The sequence below is a fragment of the Diadema antillarum genome, unplaced genomic scaffold, assembly GCF_040938485.1.
Source record: "Diadema antillarum isolate AM-2024a unplaced genomic scaffold, OU_Dant_1.0 seq00001251_RagTag, whole genome shotgun sequence".
Taxonomy (NCBI): domain Eukaryota; kingdom Metazoa; phylum Echinodermata; class Echinoidea; order Diadematoida; family Diadematidae; genus Diadema; species Diadema antillarum.
This window is the reverse complement of record NW_027272037.1, coordinates 681,591-705,085: the sequence shown is the minus strand read 5'-3', so window position 1 is coordinate 705,085 and position 23,495 is coordinate 681,591. Positions and strand designations below refer to the sequence as shown.

At 41.4% G+C, this 23,495-nt stretch overlaps 1 protein-coding gene across 1 annotated transcript in view; it reads right to left on the bottom strand.

The window, feature by feature from the left end:
* LOC139745312 (galactose-3-O-sulfotransferase 2-like) overlaps window positions 1-15,125 on the bottom strand; it is a 28,428-nt gene extending 13,303 nt beyond the window's left edge. Inside the window, exon 1 of the mRNA XM_071655709.1 lies at window positions 15,120-15,125. Coding sequence (XP_071511810.1) covers window positions 15,120-15,125 — 6 coding nt within the window. The remainder of the gene's footprint in view (window positions 1-15,119) is intronic.
* Between the last annotated feature and the right edge of the window lie 8,370 nt (window positions 15,126-23,495).

Below are 23,495 nucleotides of genomic sequence, written 5' to 3'. Positions count from 1 at the left end.
TTCTCTGTAACTACTGGTCAAGACTTTATTGTTTCTTGGATGACAAAATCATAAAACAAATGAATGCTTGTGTCCTTATGACGTCCAACGTCATCGTCATCATTTTTCTGGGTTGTTGTCCCTGAATTTGTCTTTGGAATTCCTGTCTTACCCAATGCACTTAAGGGCTTTTTACACTTGTGTTTCTTAACCCCGGACTTTCTCTGACCCAGGACTATCGTTAGTCCCGTACCAATTTTTTCAGCTTTTTACACTCGCCAATTAGTCCCGTACTATCTCTTGTCCGGGGCTAAGGAGAAATCTGACCTTTTTACACTCGTATTTCTTAGCCCCGGACTTTCCAAACCACATGAATATTCATAATTACGCTGTGTACTGTACACGTACACGCACGCACCGGCAGCACTTGATTACCTCCTTTCTGATTGGTCAGTGAGGGTCGGACTTCGTCTCCGTCGCTTAGCCCAGGATTATTTTTTCGTTCTGTTTACACTCACTTGCTTGGTCCGGGGCTAAGCAAAAATTTACAAGTGTAAAAAGCCCTTTAAAGTACATCAAAATAAAGGAGAAGTTCTGCTGGAGAACGACCTTCTAGACCAGAGGGTTATTCATGTTTAGGGATCAGAGGGCAAAAACACGTCATTCCCGTAATTTGGATTGGGGCTTTGGGGATGGAGAGTGCGGAGAACTGACCACTACCTGGAGAAAGTAGTCAATGTCAAACTCATAAATTCCTAGGACCAATAACTTTTCTTGGGAGAGGAGAATCGACAAAAAAAGGAAGTCTAGCTGGAAGCAAAATAAAGGGTTTCATAAACTCCAATAAGGGGAAAAGACTGATTCATATTGACGTCACAGGGTGACTTGAAAAACAACTGTAATGCTTCTGTTTTCTTTAACTTTCTATCCTCTTCTATTCTTTTCTTTGTTATATGTGCTAGTAGCCATCTGGGCTACATATATATAATGAAGCCTAAAACATACGGAGATATCACCATTTCTTTTCAAGAAACCATAACATTGATAACTGTTGACAGCTTAGTATAAAAAACTAGAAATGTCGCTACGGCGACTGGTATGCCTCCGCCATAATGCATGGTTCTCCTAATAGGTCTATAGTACAATGTTTTGACAATGTGTGATGACAGTTTCACACAATTGGCAAAATATTAAAATGACAGGTTTGCCATAAATGTGCTGAATGTTCACTTTCCTGGAACTAGGTTCAATTGGATGAATGATTAAAACGTCAGAGTGCAGGTATTTGGGGAACTGATGATTTTCACTTGACTTTTGACCCTTTTATAAGTTTATGCATTGAGTAATTTTCAAGGTATTGAGAAAAAGTATAATTTCAGTATCAAATGGTAAAATAGCATTATCTAAACCTGGCCTTTGACCTTTGACCTCACAGTTCCAAAGAGAATCAGTGTCAGGTAGAACATGCATAAATATGTAAGTTTCATGATGATACCTTGAGTTACTTTCGAGATATGGAGGAAAAAGTGCAATTAAGCACTTTCACTTGATCTTTGACCTTTTGACTTTTGACCCTTTGGCGAAAACTTCCCACAGAATATATATTTGGTAATACATGCATACATCAAGTTAAAAATCAAACCTTCAGGCATTGCTTAAATATAAGTAGTGATATTTTGAGGAGTTGCCCTTGACCTTTGACCCCCCCCACCTGACCTTTGACCCATGACCCCCAACTTTCCTAGATAATCACTGCCCATCGGTACAAGCATATATATACTAAGTTCCATGAAGATACCTTTAGCCATTTGCGAGATATGGAGAAAAACATGAAATTTCAGCCTTTTTTTTCACAAAATAACCTGTGACCTTTGACCTTTGACCCCATGACCCTAAAATCCAAATAAAGTATTATCCCCCAGGATATACCCTCATACGAAGTTTGATGTAAAACCACCACACGGTTCTTGAGATATCGACAAAAACAAAACGGGACGGACGTCCGGACGTACGTACGTACGGACGGACGGACGGACGGACGGACGGACGACCCGAAAACATAATGCCTCCGGCCACTTCGTTGGCGGAGGCATAAAAACATATCAGAACAATCTACTTTGAAATAATAACGATCAGCGTCACCTGAGCTACCACTTGGTATGAAAAGTTAGTTTGCAGGCACAAACTCTTGTTTGTCAAAAAAAGTCTGCGCGCACCAAGACTACTACACGCACTACTGGCACTGCTGCCGTGGTGCGTGTAGTAGTCTTGGCGCGTGCAGACTCTCTTTACGACCAACAAGGTCTTGTCACAGCTAAAGTGGAAATTTTTACATAGTAAGTTTTCAAGTTTGAGACATTATAACTCCTGAACCGCAAATGGTACTGACCCCTAATTTTCTCCAAATATTAATTATATGTTAAAGGGGAAGGCTAGTAACTGATCAGTGGGAATCAGTGGAAATGCTTGGAGATGATTGTTCCAATCCTTATGGGATTCATTCAAGAGTTCATTGTATATCTATTGTTGTGTGAAAATGATTTGCTTCAGAATGGTCTCATATTCAAGTAATGTGCAGTTTAATGCTTCCAGGTTAGCGTCCCTGGTCAGTGACGGAGCATTAATCTGCACATTACTTGAATATGAGACCGTTCTGAAGCAAATCATTTTCACACAACAATAGATATACAATGAACTCTTGAATGAATCACATGAGGATTGGAACAATCATCTCCCAGCATTTCCACTGATTCCCACTGATCACTTACTAGCCTTCCCCTTTAAGCAAAATTCTTAAAAACGTTTCAAGATAATCCTTCAGTCTTTTTAGGTGATCCGAGTATCCTCTCGGATCACCTATTGTATCTGTACGGATTCTTTCTTCTTCTTCTTCTTCTTTATTTCTTTCTCCTCAAATCCTGTGCAGCGGTTAACTCAAAAAGTCCCCCACCTATCACTTTCAAACTTATACCATGTATGTATCATGTCCTAAGGACGACAGATCTAGTGTATCAATGTGATTAGTTGACCGTGACGTCATTATGACGTCATTATCTGAAATCACGTTTACATCAATATCTCATTAATGGAACGGAATTTTTGAATGAAATTAAGATATCATATAGTTCAAGTCAAGGTCTATTGATATATTTCATAAAATTTGGTCACGTTCATACTAAACGAGCGCGTACGCGCGCGTTGAAATTTAAACATGCTCTAATCAACCTCAAAATTGTTTTGCACACGTTTCAGGTCATTTACAGCATTTCAAAAAAAATCGACGGACGCGTACGCGCGCGCGCATATACGCACGCACAGCTCATATGCAATAGAAATTTCCCGTTTTATCGCACGGATCGAATGTCTGAAATGTCAAGGAATATATCTACCAAGTTTCAAGTCGATCCGACTCAATATGACGTCATACGGGCCAATCAAAGTTTAAATTCCGCGCGCGCGTCAATGGCGATATACAGTGCAACTATGCCAAAAAACCGCCAATTTTAAATCCGATTTTACTCGTCAGGATGGACGGTGACCCCCCATTTTCTTTACATATTTTGAAAGCTGATGAGTTGTACATGTCATTTCATGGGGTGGTAATGCTGACAAAATGATCAAAAGATATCAAATTTCTTAATAAAGTAAAAAAAGTGAATTTTCAAAATGACGTCATCAAATTTCAAGTTCATTCGAGCATATCTCACTAGTCCTTTGTCAATTTTCACCCAGATTTCAGTATGATGTAGCTTATTTAATGTTCTTACAAACACAAAATTACAAAGTTTTGATTGGATAACGGTATCACCTCGTAAAAATGGATTGAAAGTAATCTTGTCAAATTTGACCAGTTTACGTGTTATCTCTACGGGAGTGCAGTTTTTCTGGAAATGAAAATTGACATGACTATCTTTATCGAGCACTAGCTCACTTACCCTTCGGTAAATTTCTCCCAGATTTTAATATGTTGTAGCTTAGACTTTACGCTACCGTAAGTGTGCCCTTCATTTTTTCATACGCTGTCGGGATCACGTCAAAGATTTTGGTTGAAATTATCTTCGATGTATTGAGATATTTCTTTCTTTCTGCAACTTTCTTTGCAATAACTCAAGAAAAACGGCCTCTATCACTTCCATATTTTGCACATGTTAAGTTCATGTCACGTAAATTATTTCATAAAATAACAACTACTTGATCAGACACCATCTTGGGTATGTAAATTAGGGTCAAAGGTCATAAGTGTTTCATCCTGTATCTTAGTGAATACCTGTACTATCTTTCCCATATTTTGCACACGCAAAGACCATGTTACAAGGATCATTTCACAAAATAACTACTTTTTACTCAGATGCCATCTTGTCTGTGCAAATTGAGGTCAAAGGTCATATGTACTTCTTTTGTATCTTCGTTATGACGTGTTATCTCTATGGGAGGGAATTTTTTTAAATGTGAAAATTGACATGATTGTCTTTATCGAGCACTAGCTCACTTACCCTTCGGTGAATTTCTCCCAGATTTTAATATGTTGTAGCTGAGACTTTACGCTACCATAACTGTGCCCTTCGTTTTTTCATACGTTGTCGGCATCACGATAAAAAAAAACTTGGTCGAAATTAAAGCTTATCTTCTATGTATTGAGATATTTCTTTCTTTCTGCAACTTCCTTTGCAATAACTCAAGAAAAACACGCCCTATCACCCCACATGTTTAGTTCATATCACGTACATTATTTAATGAGATAACAACTACTAGATCGGACATCTTGGATATGTAAATTAGGGTCAAAGGTCATAAATGTTTCATCTTGTATCTTGGTGAATACCTGTCCTTATATCTTTCCCATATTTTTCACACGTATAGACGATGTCGCGAGAATCATTTCACAAAATAACCACTATTTCATCAGATGCAATCTTGGGAGTACAAAGGTGGGTCAAAAGTCATATGTACTTGTTGCTGTTTCTTTGTTATAGTGTATGCAGAATTTGGTACCAAACATGGCAGATATGACTCCCTTTGCTAAATGAGAATGCAAACACCACACGGCCAATGTCTCTAAACACAGATGGAACTTGTATGGTCATGCCTATTGCAATCAGGACTCGAATCATTGATTAAACAAAAATCGGATCACCTTAATTTGTCAGTGATGACAAATTACAATCTCTAGTTCTGATTTATGCTGAATCAAGCATTTTCATGATTTTCCTTTTTTCAGAAAAATATCAAAAAATGAGTGTTTTTCCTTTATATCACCATTCAGTTATCACAATTGCCCACAAAAATGGCATCAACTTGTAGAAAATTTTATTTTCTTTCATATGACATCACATTTGTTGAAATCTGATGTTTCTATCAAATTCTATCTTTCAAATAGCAAATTCAGTAAATATGGCGGCCATCTTGGACGCCATTTTGGATTTGGAGGCTTTCGCAACAAATTTTTTGAGGTAGACCAGTGGAATGTTGTTTGTTACAATAAAAATTTGAAAACAGGCATGGTCTACTTAGTTTGTAGAGAGAGTGGAACTCACTTGTTAAGTAAGCAAGTTTTTAGGGTTTGGCCCTCCGGTTATTATGACATTTATAAATTTCGGGAGCTGCGTCTGGCGGCCATGTTGGATTTTCGCAATAAAAAAGCAGGAAACTGATCTTAATTTTAATTCACTGAATCTTATTCCTCTTACCATTTATCATCAAATAGAGTTAAAAAAAACCCATCCCCAGACAAATCTTAACCACAGAAGGCACTTTTTTGGTCCTCTGGCGGCCATTTTGGATTTTTGGCGGCCATCTTGGATTCGGGACAGATTTCAAGATGGCGCAGAAGCTTATTTTGTTAAGTATGGTCTGAAGTACCAGAATCAAGTGAGAAAACCTTGACAGGAAAAAAAGGCAGTTTTTGCCTGGCTCTGCCCTGTCTATAAGCTTCTTTCAAGCTTAAGAGGAAGAGAAAAGATGTGTGTCTGTGGGGGCCAGAGAGGACTCATGTGTAAAAAAACATAAACAAACACGAAGTTCTTTCGCTTCAACTAATAAAACGGGGCGAAAGAAATATATATAAATCTAAAAATATGGGGCCCTCAGACCCGTGGATTTCCACGGGTGCTGCTAGTCTATATACAGTAATCGAGAGAGCTGTTTTTTGTAACGCTATCTCCTCCGAAGCCGTCGGCTCCGGGCCGCCCAGACCGGTGCCGTCGGCAGCGGGAGGGTCTCTTCTATTGGGTAGGCCGGGTTTCGGCCGCGCTCCTCCTCCGTGTCGACGTCGAGAGCGGTACAAAAAACAAAGAAAAACAAAAGACAAACAACAACATGCAGCGTTTGCGCGTACGCACACACACGCACACGATGTATACGGGTTATATACAGCTCGCGCCAGCTCGCAGGCTCAGGTCGCACACTCAGAACTCTATACAATCTGTGGTCGCTCGCCCAGCTGATCGTTCGCGGAGACATGATACACGCACTATGGGGGGTACGGGCAATATATCGCGGAGAGTGTGGTGTGTATGCATTGAGCCTGTCGCTGTGTTGCATTGTATATCATGATGCGTTCTCGGTACACAGGAAGCTATACGAATGCCGTATTTTATTTCGCGAAACTACAGGATCCTGTGCAGCTCAGCTACGTCATTTAGTTTACTCTCAAGTCGGGTATCATTGTACTCAGACTGTTTAGCAGTGATCTCCACGGCTAAATATCCACTTAAATTTTGTCCTTGCCGATAGTGCCCTTCCATATCAGATATACAGGCCTGTGCCTGTGTATGTATTGACGATGGTTACACGAAACACTCTCCGTGCGGGCTCTCATATACACGGCGCGGTCATACATTTAAGGGCATTTACGTACAGTTAGCCATTGGCGTGCCCAAATGAAAACAACGAATGCTGTTATTTTATTTCATTTTGCACAACTACAGGATACTATGCAGCTCAGGTACGTCATTTAGTTTACTCTCAAGTCGGGTATCATTGTAGTCAGACTGTTTAGGACGGCTAAATATCAACTTAAATTTTGTCCTTGCCGATCGTGCCCTTCTATTTCCGATTACACGCGCCGCTGTCCATTCGTTTACTGCATAATTGCTGTAAACATGAATTATTCATAAGACATGTGCGGACGAGGGGGAAAACCTCGCTTTGCCGACCGCCTATTTTTGAAGTTACAAGTGGAAATAAAATGGGTGGTTCTATAGTCCGTCAAACCAAGTTCTGGTGATAAAAATTTTAAAAAAAAAGGGAGCAAATAAGGACAAAAATATTCTTCTTTCCCCCATAACGTGGGAAAAGAAATATTAAAGAAAAAACACGAGGCCCTGAGACCCATGGATTCCCACGGGTGCCTACGTACTTATTAAACCTAATGACTATGATCTCCCCCTCTCCAAACAATAATGATTAAATGATGATGTAATAATAGTATTCAAAATAATAACAATAATGATAAGGTACAGTCTGAAGCAGATAAACGGGTGAGGATATGTAAACATATTGTCGTTGTGTAGGATTACTTTTTAAATGACGACGTGTTAAAAAATAAATATTATTCATTTCGACATACGCCATTTTTCAGATTTTTCATGAAGAGAAAAGATGTTTACGTGCGTTGGGGCCAGAAAGGGCTCATGTATCTTTTTTTTTCCAACGGGCGTTGAGACTGAGGGTAAATGGCATGGGGGAGGGGAGATATGCACGGCAAAATGTCAATGGCACCCCATCCCCCCGTGCTTCGACGGGAAGAATCTTTGGGCAAAGAAGACAACCCTCGAATTTCCACGGGTGCTGCTAAGTTGATCTGTGATAACAGCAAGCGGGGTTAAATAGTCCTATTCCATGGACCGGCTCCTCAGCTCAGGTGTTAGGAAGGGATGGCCATAGCTCAAGTGACGGGCATTTCCTGAAATCGTTGTGTTGGCCATTAACGTGTTTTTTTTTGTTTTTGTTTTTGTTTTTGTTTGTTTTTAATCTGTTGTACATGTTATGACACCCGCGAGAGTTGACTCGATGACTCGATCGCTTGCATGGACTAGATATACGCTCCTAAAACTTGGAAAAACAGACGTGGGGGATAGAGCTGTACATGTCGGTTGTGTAAATGGAATGTGACGATGAAGGAAAAAGTGTCTTGAAACGTTACAATAAATCCCAAGAAAATAACGCTCTCTGGAAATTTGCCTATAGCTCGCGATCCCTTTCTCACTATCACCCTCAATTTTTCTCTTTGTATTGGTAGAACTGAGCAGTGGAATTATCGCGAGTTTACTTTCCATGGGAAAGCACAACAACAACATCAATAACAATACAGAATTTCATGACTTAGCCTACTCGGCACAAGATCACGTGTACGTGATTGCAGTGAATCGGTTTTGGACAATTTACACAGGATTGTCTGAAGAAAACTCTTTCGTTTAGAGTATAGAGCAACTTTTACCTGATGGAACGATGATATATCATATACATATTTACAATGCTTACCGAATTAACAAATTCCCCCTTGATTCATCGCTAAATATATGTATATATATATATATATATATATATATATGTATAATATTACTGTGTCCCAAACTCTAAATGGCTCTACCCCCCCCCCCCCCATAATAAAAAGTCCTCTGGGCGGAAGAGGCACTATATAACGGGTCGATTTTTTTCAATGTTTAAGAATAAATGTATGAAAAGCTATTTGAACCTCTCAAGTGAAGAGTACCTTTTACATGAATGAGAAAAAATATTCACAATCCTTATCTTTTTTCCTTCCCCGTGTTTTCCCTTTATCTATGCGTCCAAACACCCAATGACTATGATCTCGCCCTCCCCAAATGATAATAATAACAGATAACAATAAAGGTGATTTATATTTAATGATATTAATCACAATAACAATAAGAGAGATAATGATAATAATGAACAGTCTGAAGCAGAAACATGGATGGTTCTATGATCCATCACACAAAGTTGGGTGGAAAAAACAAGCAAAAAGGAGGGAGCAAACGAAGGCGAAAATATTTGATTTGTTCTATTCTAATGCGCAGGAAAAGAAATATCAATGAAAAAAAAAAACAAATATACACTGTACAAGGCCCTGAGAGCCGTGGATTTCCACAGGTGCCTGCGATGGAGGGACGTGCGCGGGGATGGTGGTGGGTAATTTCAAAGTAAAAATCTCCTCATTTCGACAGGAAGAATCTTTTGGCAGAATTTTCTGGGAATGTTATAACAACGCATTTTTAGTAGTTTTCCCCAAATTTTTAAGTTGTTTTTGGTTTTGTTTATTTTATGCGGGGGTGGATATTTTGTGTGTGTGTTTGTGTGTGTGTGTGTGTGTGTGTGTGTGTATTGAGCGGGGAGGTGAGGGAAAACAAGACAATACCATTGGATTTCAACGGGTGCTGCTAATTATTGAACCCCTCCAAACTCAAGTTCTGTGATAAATAAAGCAATTACCTGGCGGGTAGACGAGCGAGGAGCACACTTTCATGAAGGAATGGGAAAGTGTTTGTTTTATTTCATCATTAAAAATGTGGAAAAAAAAATAAAAGCCCTCTGACCCGTGGATTTCCACGGGTGCTGCTAGTCCTATATTATAATCGCGTAAGGATGGCCCCCATGCCTTCCCGTGGTTTATTTTGTGCGGCTATCTCCTCCGAAGCCGCCGGCTCCGGGCCCCCCAGACCGGTGCCGTCGGCAGCGGGAGGGTCTCTTCTATTTCCCGTTCGGGTTTCGTCCGCGCTCCTCCTCCGTGTCGACGTCGAGAGCGGTACAAAAAACAAAGAAAAACAAAAGACAAACACCGACATGCAGCGTTTGCGTGCTGGTATCCCGCGTCAGTGCGAGGCGAAGGCTCTATCATCGTTCTTGGACACACACACACACACACGCACACGATGCATACGGGTTAAGTATACAGCTCGCGCCAGCTCGCAGGCTCGGGTCGCACACACAGAACTCTATACAGTCTGTCCGGTAGCACAGTGGGCATTCTCGCTCCCAGCTGATCGTTCGCAGAGACATGATACACGCACTATGGGTACCGGGTAGCGTTTTTTTTTTTTTTTTTTTTTTTAAGACGGCACAGATTGGGGCATGGCGCGTGTTAAACCTATGGGAAAACGTTGGGTTAGGGTTTTTGGTTAGGGTTAGGGTTAGGGTTGGGGTTAGGGTTAGGGTTAGGGTTTGATGGCTAGGGTTAGGATTAGGATTAGGGTTAGGTTTAGGGATAGGGTCCCCAATAGATTTTTAGGGTCCCCAATCTGCGCCGTCTAAAAAAAACCGGGTACGGGCAATATATCGCAGAGAGATATGTGTATGCATTGAGCCTGTCGCTGTGTTGCATTGCGAATCATGATGCTTTCTCGGTACACGGGAAGCTACGAATGCCGTATTTTATTTCCCAAACTGCAGGATCCTCTGCAGCTCAGCTACATCATTCAGTTTACTCTCAAGTCGGGTATATGTACTCAGACCGTTTAGCAGTGATGTGACGGCTAAATATCCGCTTAAATTTTGTCCTTGCCGATCGTGCCTTTCCATATCAGATTACAGGCCTGCGCCTGTGTATGTATTGACGATGGTTACACGAAACACACTATCTGCTTGCACGTGATATGGGCTCTCATAATTTATTATGGTAATACACGGCTCGGTGATATAATGGCATTTACGTACAGTTCGCCATTGGCGTGCCCAAATGAAAACAGCGAATGCTGTTATTTTATTGTATTTTGCAGGATACTATGCAGCTCAGGTATACGTCATTTAGTTTGCTCTCACGTCGGGTATCATTGTAGTCAGACTGTTTAGAACGGCTAAATATCCACTTAAATTTTTATCCTTGCCGATCGTACCCTTCCATTTCAGATTACACGCGCGGCTTGGTCCCTTTGTTTATTGCATATGTAAACATGAATATTCATAAGACAAGTGCGGACGTAGGGGAAAACCTCGCTTTGCCGACCGACTATTTTTGAATTAAGTTACAAGTGGAAATTAAATGGGTAGTTCTAAAGTCCGTCAAACCAAATTTTGGTGATAAAAATAAAAAAGAGGGAGCAAATGAAGACAAAAATATTCTTCTTTTTCCCAACGTAGGAAAAGAAATATTAAAGAAAAAATACGAGGCCCCGAGACCGGCCATGGATACCCATGGATGCCTACTTATTAAACCTATAATGACTATAATTATCATCTCCCCTCCCAAAATAATATTTATTAAATGATGATACAATAATAGTATTCATATAATAATGATAATGTACAGTCTGAAGCAGATAAAAGGGCGAGGATATGCAAACATATTGTCGTTGTGTGGTTTTTTGTTTTTTAATGACGTGGTAAAATGAATATTATTCATGACATACGCCCCTTTTCAGCTTTTTCATGACGAGAAAAGATGTGTGTGCGTTGGGGCCATATAGGGCTCATGTATTTTTTTTTTCAACGGGCGTCGAGACTGCATGAGGGTGAATGGCATGGGGAAGAGGGAGATATGCAGGACAAAATGATGTCGATGGCACCCCCTCCCCCGTGCTTCGACGGGAAGAATCTTTGGGCAAAGAAGACAATCCTCGAATTTCCACGGGTGCTGCTAAGTTGATCTGTGACAACAGCAAGCGGCATTAGGAATACAGTCTGTCGAACCCGAGTAAAACAATGCTTTGCTAGGGTTTTCGACACCGTTTTGTCTCACCAGCCAAGCTTCCTATCTGCACAGTTAATCCCTTGTACAAACATTGACCTTAACAGAAGAAGGTACTCCTTTGAATCCATACAACCGATGTAATTGGCAAAGGGTCTGGAATTCAGACTACCCTTATCCAGAAAACGGTGTCCAATAATCCCCAAACCCGAGTCGGGAAAGATTTTAGACGTGCAACTCCTCCTCCAACTCGGGTTTGAGGATTATTTCAGCACCAGTTTGTAGATGTGTAGTCTACATCAAAGACACTCTTATACATTTGCGGTAGTGGAAATGCATTGCTGATGACCAAATTACTTCTTGTTGCATGATTGTGATGTGGGCATTGGTAATATTGTGTTAATTTTCTACCAAACACATGCTGCAGGATTTTTTTTTTATTACATATTCAAGAAAGTGCACTCTTTATTTGTGCATTAAAAAATACTGTCTCTGCAAGAGTACTTCACAGCTCTTTACCACTCTAGTCTAGGGATTGATTCAACACTGTTTTAGGGGATTGCAAGGTCTAAAACCTAAATTGTATAAAGATATCATATTCTGGGAGGTGGGGGAGTCTCTTCCCACCTCCCTGGCATGTAGAAATGGCAGAGAGAATACTCATGACAACATATCAACAGCAATGTGCGGCAAAGCACACAGATGTGTGCGTGCACCCATGCATGCATTCATTTTACACTTGCCAGACTGAGATAAAAACAAAGGAGGGGGGGGGGGGTCTCTGTCATGAGAGAGCTAATCCCTTTCCGTTGGTAATGCCTCTTCTGGGTATGACAGTCAAATCCTAATAGGATTAAGATAACAGCTTCTCTTGTGTACACATTCAAAACGGTGAGTTCAATTTAGACGAGGCGTTCTCGTCATGGGGGCGATTTTAAATTCCCATTCCATGGACCGGCTCCTCAGTTCAGGTGTTAGGAGGGCATGGTCATGGGTAGAAGAGGGTGAAAAAGAAGGAGAAAATAGTACAGTTCTTTCTTTTTGACTACTAAAAACGCGGCGGAAATAATATGAATAAATTCAACAAAAAATGTGAGGCCCTCAGACCCGTGGATTTCCACGGGTGCTGCTAGTTATCATATAATCAGCAAAGAGTTCGCAAGATGCGACACGTCTATTTCTGGCGACGTTTCGCACGGGCAGCCATGCGTGTCTCTGTTCTTCAGCTTCTACAAGAGCTTTTTAGAAGACAAGTTCATCCCACAACTTATTGTATTGATTGCTTCCACTTCACCCCTGTCTATCATGATACAGTGTTTGCTCTGTCAACAACGCCTATACACATACAATCTGTTGATGGATAAGGATGTGGTAAAGTCCCCAGATTTCTGAGACCTGATAGGGATGTGTGTCGTCGGCTTAATTCACATACATGTAGGAATTTAATTTCGTCTACAGCTTCTTTTCAGAGAATTCCACGCACATATACCTGTATAGCATATAAATATACTACATGCATATTGTGATCATATAAAGTGAAATACGTTTCTTTAGTTACTCCTTCTTTTCTCTTGCTTTTTTTTTTGGGGGGGGGGGGTGTTTGTTAAGTATATGTTTGAGGTTTGTTGGTTTGTTTGTTTTAGTTACAGACCCCCTATTTCACAATGGTAGAGGTTTTATTTTTTCGGTGTTGATTGATATTTGCAACATAATTTTCATTTTTTACAGTGTCGACTTCATGAGTATGATTATATTGCACCGTAATTTACTCTGTTCACACTGACACAATGTTGGATGTACGTTTGTTTGTTTGTTTTTCTAATGTAAAATACGGCAAGGACCCCCTTTGAACATCAGCCCTACAGTTATGAGTAATTGGAGGGTGAGATTACGTCCCACCTCACCCAATTTCAAACGGTAACTTAATCTCTCGTTATCTTCCTACATCAGTGGTCACATTCTTGCTTCTAATATTGAATGGCGTGCGCACTAGCGGGATGACGTAATCTCACCCTCCAATTACTCATAAAATTAATATTAGACTTCAAACGGTAAGTTCTCGTTTAATCTTCCATTAAACTTCTCTGGGCCCCTATACTTCATAAAAAAATAAAAGCTAGCACCATCCCGTTGGCGTAATTGCATGCTGGGACGAGTTACGATCGCCCAGCAAGTGACTACACAACCCAAACCCGAGACAAATATGATTTACCATGGTTGTTAACAGTTATTCATTGATTCAAATGCTCCACCTGGTTTAATCTCTACCTTTAATGGTAGTTTTGAGAACATTGATGAGAAGTGCAAAATGGTTATATTAGTGCTGAGCTTGAAATGCTCTTCCATAGATGATATTTTAAATCTAACTGGCCGTGTTATCAGCAGTTGAGCCAAAGATGAATAATGTTGATCATTACAGCATATTATTGAGTGAGCAATGAACATATAATTGAGTGGTCAAACATTGTTTAGTGAACATATTGTTTAGTTCAATTGTGACCGTGCACCTCAAAACGAACATAAAGTCGCACACACTGATTTTGCGTGAGGACAGAAAATAAGTGAAATGGGTCAACCTAGCCGAACTTGATTTTTTCATATTTTTTGAAAGAGCGGGTCTTCTTTTGCATTGTGCTAAAATTTTGTATCATAAAACGGGTAGAAAAGTGTGTTTTTTTAGCAGTTTATCTCAAACATTTTTGGTAGAATAGTGTGATTAGGTGTGTCTTTAGAATCCCTTTTTCATTTTTGAAAAACCTTGTCCACACTCTTCACTTTCAACTCTAATAACTTTTGAAAGGATAGGGCTACTGCTTTGAAAGTTGGCATTCCTTATGGACAGAATGTGTTAATGAGGCCTGTTTAATTTCATTTTAATCTGATAATCTCTTCATTGTTGTTACTCTGGTGGTTTACTTCCTGTTTTTTGTCCCATTCATCGCACAGCCAGCACGGTTTGGTAAAGATTAAGCGCTTGAATAGACGCTGTACATCAGAGCCTCTTTTCTCAGTTCAGACTTTTCCTGAGTTTGTGCTTTCTTTCCAATATTTAGATAGGTTAGGAGAGTGCATTTGATTTGAGTTATACATCATTTTAAAGCCTAAAGTCTGCTCTTTCAGAATATGGTCTTAACTAAAAATTCATGTCTGGCGACTTTTTGTTTGTTTTGAGGTGCAGGGTCACAATTTATGTGTTCAAATATACTGTTAGCGTTTATTGTTAAACATGACAATTTGTGTATACTATGTGAGTTACATTCAATCATTGCCTGCGGACAGAAATAAACCATCAAGCAATGGCAATTAAGGGTCCACAGTGCTTTCTTTAGAAAATTACTTGATCATAATAGGCTGGTCAGTAAATTTTGGGAGAAGCAAGGGGGACCCCTCCAGCTTTATTTAATCTGTAAGGCGTTTACACGCCAAATTGGCAAGCTGCAATGACGTGCTCGGCGAAGCTAAAGTTACCATAGCAACCTGGCCACGTCGGCCTTCATACCGCCATTGTTCGATGCACTTTGCCCCAGGCAACAACGTTTTAGGTCCATCCCAAACAACCCATTGGGAAGCATGGAGGGCATTCTTATGCAATACATGTATTGTGTTGAATAATAATTATGTGAGCATAAAGCAAATTATATGATGTGTCTTAGTAAGCAACTGGCAAAGAGGTGCATTACACCGAGTGCCAGGGCTCAAGTTTTCGGGCAGGATGGTGCTACTCGCTCATGCCTCGGCTACTTGTATTAGGCCACCATGGCCAGCCAACACTTTAATATAGGGTGAGAAGTTAGGGCAATTGGCCCGCTCGCAGTCACAACGCATTATGTTGTACCATGGCCAGTCCATCTTGGTGGTACCCGGGCTAGCCGCCAGCTTTCGTTATGGTGGGAGGTACACTGGGCTGGATTGGGCAGCTTGCTCATTGCCATGAGCACATTCATGGGGCATCCGGGCTAGCCCGCTGGCTCATGTAATGGTGGGAGGTTGGGCTGGATTGGGCAGCCGCTCATTTTCATGAGCATCTTTTGTCCTTATGTAGTGCGTTTGTCTGTTTGGTCGTTTGTTCTGTCTCTCGTGGTGCCGGGCTAGCCCATTAAGTTTCATTATGGTGGGAGGTTGGGCTGGATTGGGCAGCCTGCTCATTCCCATGAGCAGTGTGTTCTTGCTTTGTGGGGTGCCTAGGCTAGCCCGTCAGCTTGCATTATGGTGGGAGGTTGGGCCGGATTGGGCAGCTTGCTCATTTGCATGAGCACCTTTGGTGGTACCTGGGCTAGCCAGTAAGCGGCAATATCGTGCGAGGTTATGAAGGTGGCATTAAACTTCTCTGGGCCCCTATACTTCAAAAAAAAAATAAAATAAAAGTGTTATCAGCAGTTGAGCCAAAGATAAAATGTTGATCATTACAGCTTATTATTGAGTTAGCAGTGAGCATATGGTTGAGTGGTCAAACATTGTTTAGTGAACATATTGTTTAATTCAATTTATGTGTTCAAACATAGTGTTAGCGTTTATTGTTAAACATGACAATTTGTGTATACTATGTGAGTTACATTCAATCATTGCCTGCATGCGGGCAGAAATAAACCATCAAGCAATGGCAATTAAGGGTCCACAGTGCTTTCTTTACAAAATACTTATGAAATACTAATGAATCACTGATGTATCACTAACAACTCACGTATGATTGGCGCTATATTAAAGGTAGGGGATACCTTTTACAGACCTCCCTGGGCCAAAATGCAGCAAAACATTAAATATGAACCTCAGGGGACTTGCTTAGGCCACTGCTTAGAAATTTGGAAGTCAACAGTTATCTAAAATTTGAATAATGCACAAAGTTCAACTACTCAGTAGTTCTGTGTGTCAGCCACACTTAAGCCTTTTTGTTGCATTCTTCTGTATTGTGATCTATAAACACAAATCTAAAAGTACGAGAGCTGATGTAATAACATATAGAGTGTGTGGCAAGAATGTATATAGAAATGTTTGTAAGTGTTGATGAACTTTCTTCACAAAATATACATGATGGACACACATGATTCAGTACATGGTTCTGCAAAGGTAGCCTAGTAATGTACTGGAATTTACGGTGAGCCCCGAACTGAAACAATTCAATTCAAAATCTAACGGTCAAAAAAATGTACTAAATGTTACCTTCCGCTTTCAATACTTTATGGGAGTTTCTAAAATGATACTCTCTTCAACATACCACTGTATTTATACAGCTCTTCATTTAAGGCGTGCAAATGGGATTCCCTACCTTTAAAACGGCCATTTTATCATATCCCGTCAGGCCAATTCCTGCTGCCGAGGGGTGCACAACAAACCCGTGTTTTGCGTGATCTTTCCGTATAGTTCTTGCGCAATTCAACGGTGATTTTCATCGTGTGGACGTAAATCAGCGAAAATGGTCAAATTCTCGACGGACAAGCAAGCAAAAACCAAATTTCTGACGTGATTCATGCGTTTCCGCGACTTTTGGGCAGTGTGGCCAAGCCTCCATGGAATCGCTTACAGCGCCGATCTGGCGCACATCGGCGGACAACTATACGAAGGTTCCACGTCAGACAAACTCGTTAAAATAAATGCGCAAATCGGGCATTTATCGCGTAAGGCTCGAATTTCTTACGTGATTCATGCGTTTACGCGACTTTTGGTCAGTGTGACCGGGCCCTCACAAGCACACAAAAACACTTCATAACCACACCCAGCAACAAGTACAACTGAAGAGCGCAGCTACAACTGTATAATCACTGTGAGCACCAACTACCTGAACCGAAACCCTGAGGAAGATATAGAATGCTACACATGTTCACTGCAATGTGACAAGAAGCCATGGGACCCGTATAGTCCCATTCCACACAAGAAACAGTACATTTGATTGAGAATTATATACATGTGCTCATATTAATCATGTTAAAATTTTTCGTATATTTGCGGTCAATAAAACTAATTGTTTTGTGTTTAAATTGAAAACTTAAAGCCAGCCGATCGCCATCCCTTATGGTACGTAAACTCCGAACGACCGAAGTTTGTGTAATGCTACCAGTGAGACAAGTGTATGTGTGTGCGTGTGTGTGTACGCATCATACACAAACATTGTCACCGCGAGCTGCGGTGATTGGAGGAGAGAGGCCAGAAGACGCTACGGCGTGTGTGTGTGTGTGTGTGCGCGTGTGTGTATACGCATCATACACAAATATTGTCACCGCGAGCTGTGGTGATTGGAGGAGAGAGGCCAGAAGACGCGTGTCTCTTTTGGCCTCTCTTCATGCGCATGCGCACTGAGAGTGTGCGTCCATTCGGAAGCTCTCGTGGCTCGCTGGGACAGCCATTTTGGGTTAGGAGATAAGCACAGGGAGCTCTCTTGTAGCCTACCGTATTTTCGCTGACCCATTGAGCCAGCGCTATTCTCATTCGGGGGTCACTACATTTGATACAGAATGGGGGAGGCAGCGTGTTGCGTTCGTCTCCGTGCCGCACAAACCACTCGCCACGACTGAGTGTCTTTAAGTTTATACAGTTTATATACAGTTTATTGCCGCTTAATATATGACTTTCAGAGATGTATTTTATAAATGAGTCTAGTAAACAATAAACGTGGAAGTATATACACCAAAATATCATTATCAAGAATTAAAAAAAAACAATCAAACTCGTTATTCACGGCAGTCACAAGGACTTAAGCAATAACTCATGCACCTGATGAATGCAAAGCGCCCAGCAACGTACCAGCTGGGCGCTTTACATAACATGTAGCATTTCGTCAGCTAACTACGCAGAGTTCAACTGATTGACAATGTTGGTTCAGACGAGCTCATGGGGTAATGACTTCAATATTACAGTGTTGAATGTGGTGTTAACTAATTTTTACAACAGGGGAGGAACGGGGGCCCACCCTCAATTATAGTGTAAATATCTTAAATTATCTAAACAAGCTGGTGCCAGTTCGTGAGATAGACGAAATAAGTAAATTCGCTAGTTTAGAGAATACTGGGCAGAATTATCGAGATGCTCAAAAAGAAAGAGGAACTGAGGTTCAACACTTTCCCCCTCTGAACCAATCGGTCAGGTGCACGGTGACACCCTCACCAGCACCACTACACAATTCCGGAAAAAAAAGGCAACTGTACTTTTATGTATTCAAGGCATACGGATGTGAATGGGTTACGAAAACAATTATTGGGCCAATTCTCGCGGGACTCTCCCCGATCACAATCTGACAATGGATTGAATGGGGGATGCGCATAGCTGCGCAGCGTCTGTAGCAAATGTCACTCCCATTTGCCACGTAGTCCTCAATTCATTTAGTCCTCAAGACCAACCGGCTTCAAGGTTACAAGTTTAGAAACATACTACATGCAAAACAGAACAATAATTAGAAATGTATGCAATTGGGGCAATAGGCAAACAGACACGCTGAGCCGCTCCCATACAAAAACACTTTATAACCGTACCCCACCCAGCAACAAGTACAACTGAAGAGCAGGTACAACTGTATAACCACAGTGAGCACCAACTACTAGTATTTGAACCGAAATCAGACCAAGATATAGAATGGTACACATGTTCAATACAGATGTGTCAGGAAGCCATGGGACCCTTAGTTCCGTTCTTTGCACACAGGAAACAGTACATTTGATTGGGCTAAAATATCACTTGTATTGTATGGTTTCGGTCAAATAATTGTTTTGTTTTTAAACTGATAACTAAAGTTTATACAGTTTATTGCCGCTTAGAATATGACTTTCATAAATGTATAAATGAGTCTAGTAAACAACAAACGTGGAAATTTACACCCTAGATTATTATCAAGAAATTCAAAAAATTCAAACTCGTCATTCATGGCAATCACAATGGGATATACAGCTCATGCACCTGATGAATGCAAAGCGCCCACAAACCAGCTAGGCGCTTTGTATAACATAATTATAACATTTCGAGAGTTACAACTCAGTTCAGTGCTGGTTCAGACAAGATCAAAAATGGAAAAAGACTGACGAGTTCAAAGTGTAAAACAAAATACAGAATGCAGGATGTTAGGCTTACAAACTAGACATTATAGCATGAAGAATAATGGGATCTACGAGTTCAAATGTTCAACAGGAGAGTTTATGATAATGAATGTTTTAAGACTTATAGCTACCATCTTGAAGAGTTTATATTAAGACTTACAAATATCCTATTCGGTCCAGTTGACCCATTTTGGCTGTATGCCGGGGCTCGCCTGATTTGTAAATATAATTCTAATCTTATCTGTCTCATTCGCGTAGCTATTTCTTTTTTCACGGAGTTTGTATGTCACAGACGCTAATTCGACCCCTTTATTTTTTCATCCTGGCAGGTAAGTCTGCACGGATTGTCGCGCGATTGAAGAAGAGGCGCTGGTCAGGGATTCCGATGTAAGGTCGGCGTAGCTTTAGCTTCTCTTACATCCCGTCGTGCGTGTTTAGAGATCGTGCGGACTCGGAGTTCCTGTCAGACGTGGAGTTGTCGCAGGGTGAAAATAAAATCGGAGGGAAGTATGTAGTAAGTACTTAACGAGTGGGTGTGTCTTGCTCAAAAAGTGAGGCCCGCAAGTGGTCTGTACGCCTTTTTGGAAGTAGGAAGAAGTAAGGAGCACGTAAGATCTCTACTTCTGTCGCACACAATGAGTGGGATAATTGTACGTGAATTGCAAGTGATAAGCGTACGTTTTCAGGAATCGCACTTACGAAGTATCGGAGAAACGTAAGAGAAACGTAAGGAGCACGGAAGTGTTAAGCAAGACAAAAGTGCGTCAAATTGGAAGAACGCACGAATACAGTAATCACAATAATAATTATAAAAGGGTGCACTGAGTCTCTTCATCATTCATGTGGACTCACTGCAGAAAATGTCGACGCGGAACTGTAAGCACGCTGTCCGTATCAGCTTTTATATAGGAGCACGATGCACCTGAGCATGTCTCAACATAGTACCGGTACTTCTGACGCACTTTTTATCGTGCTGATCACGTTCGTCGTCTGAGCGTGACGTACTTCACAAGTAAGGTAGTAGTACTCACCACGCAATTTGGAAGTAGGTAATACGCACGGAGGAAGTGCGCTCACCCCCCCCCCCTTTGTTAACACGTACATTGAAAGCAAGTGGAAAGTAAGAGCCTCTTGCGTGGTAAGTACGCCTTCGAGGGAAAATACCCCCCGAAATTGTTGCATGTTTTGCCTGCGTTACACGCACACCTATCGAACTTACTCAGTACTTTTGTCTTGCGTACTCCGAACGTGCCCCACGCGTGCTAATTGTCGCAGCCAGGTCGTAGCGAAAAACTGGCCGGCCAGATTTCAGGCTGCGTGCTATGCGTCGTGTTTGCGACCACCAAAAAAAGTACTTTCCACTTGCATGCATCTCACTACTTGACCCATTTTCGGCACGCAAACCACTCGTAGGAGCACGCACGACCTGATGTAAGAGAGCCTTTTGATGGGTGGGCTACGTGGGGTGGGCGGACTAGATGGGCTGGCCGGGCTGAGTGGGCTAGGCTGGCTGGGTGAGCTGTCCGGGCTGGGCGGAATGGGCAGACTAGCCGGGCTGGTTGGACTGGCCGGTTTGCGAATAATTTTTTTTTCGTACATGGAAACGCTACAGGACATGAATTATTCATAAGTTTAGCTGAAATTTTGAAGTGCGCAAGCGCGTGGACTTAACTAAATTTCTTTGGCTTGGCCAATTTGTACAGGATGAACGGACTCACATACTGTACATTATTTACATACATGATCACGTGTGATCATTGCGTGCGTACGTGCGTGCTCGCTATTCAGTTTACATTCGATTCGCAGTTCATGAGCGCCCTACGTAACCCCGCTGGAAATATGCGGGGAGCTAGCGGAGAGCTAGATAGTAGAGCATCGTGATTGTCAGCCAGGGCAGCCAGCGTGGATGGGAGACGATGACAATGACAATGACAATGACAATGAATTTTATTTCTTAAAACGGCATGGAAGAAATACAATGAGTATTAAAAACACAATAAAATGCAGTCACAACACATAAATACATGTAATATAATATCGGCAAGATTTAACAACAAATAGAGCACACTGTGCCAACTTGCACACCTCACAGTTTTGGCAGCAGGTACATGCGTAGTTCACGTGAAATGTACAACTTTACAAGTCACAACTTCTACAACCATAGGCTTGTGGAATTGATGCCACATTACCACTATTCGTACATGCATAAATGACCAAATAAGAGCTCTTTCGAAATCTTTTGCACGACCTTTTTTGTGGATCGGGTACTAGCATTCGTAAGTACACCGCTACCACAGTTGGCCTACTCCGTACCACGCACTGTGTACTTGGCTATGATTTATGAAGCGGACGTGTATTCACAATCGACTTCTCAGTGCTGCCAGTGAACATGGTGACTCGAGATCGAGCATCTCGAGTGCACTTTCGAATTAGAACGATAATTAGATCATTGCAAATCCACATGTAAACTAATAATAGTAGACCGAACTTCAGTAGAGTCTAGTTCTGTGTTTTCAAACTGATCAGTTAATTAGAAGTACGTGATATGTCAGCGTGATTGTATCAGACGTACAAGGTGATATGTGTGTGCAATGTGATGTGTGTTGTAGAGCTATCGCAAGCGACAGTTATTTTCCTGCATGTTGTTCATTGAGGTCGGACGAACCTCGTGAGTGCAGTGACATGTTTACGCTAGAACGTATGTACATGCACAACACACACACACACACACACACACACACACATACACAGGTACTACTACTGCTACTACTACTACTACTGTAGGTAGCTCGCTGCATGTGTACACAGAGAGTAGGGCTGTGCGAGTCTACGTCTCACTAGTCGAGTCCATTCATTGTGTACAAGTTGGCCAAGCTAGAAGTCAATGCGCTTGCGCACTCGTCTTTCAGCTCAATTTATGAATAATTCATGTGCTGTAGCGTTTCCATGTACGAAAAAAATATTCGCGGCCGTCCTGGGCGGGTCCCTGGTTTCCTGGTTGGCGCCGCTCATAAGGGGGTTTCACACCGGGCTTTGCGTACAGTTGCGTAGAGTTGCGTAGCGTCTACGCCGAAATTACCTGCGTACTCGTGAAAAATAATCATGATGCTACGCGTAGGACTGGCGTAGTCCCGGCGTAGTCCAGGCGTAGAGTTACGTATGGTTGCGTAGGAAGCACGTATCCGCGTAGCGTATTTTGCGTATAGCGGGCGTACAGTTGCGTATATATACGTAGGCCGGGCGTACAGACCGCGTAGAGTTGCTTGCAGTTGCGTAGAGTTGCGTACCGCCGATTTATTTGCTTGATTTTGTTTGATAGATACTTCATTTTCTGCAAATCAACATACATAAGTAGATTTAAAACACAGTCGTTTGACTTGCATTAACAACGATATGATAGGAAATTAATGAAATAATATACAGTAGCATGTCTATGCTGCAGGGATTACAATAACAATTGTAATTAAGAAGCGATTATAACAATCGTAATTAAGAAGCGATTATAACAATTGTAATTAAGAATCGATTTATTAACAAATTAATGAAACTGCGGGGCTACTTCAGCACATTAGCCTTCTGCTTTTTAGTTCACTCTTGCATGCTGTTCGAATACGTAGCAAAATATCATGGGGAAGGTTGTATCTTTAATTCCTCAGCATTTTGGACGCCCTACAGATTCGCATCGCAGAATGCGAACGTTTTCAAGAACGGAAAAAGAGAAGAAAACGAGCTGTTGCAACAATGAGAAGGAGAGTGTGGATCAAACCTTGGATCCGGCGTTGATCCATACATCGGCAATATGAACAACTGATGAAAGAACTGCATGCTGAAGATTTTTCTTCATTAAGATAATCAAT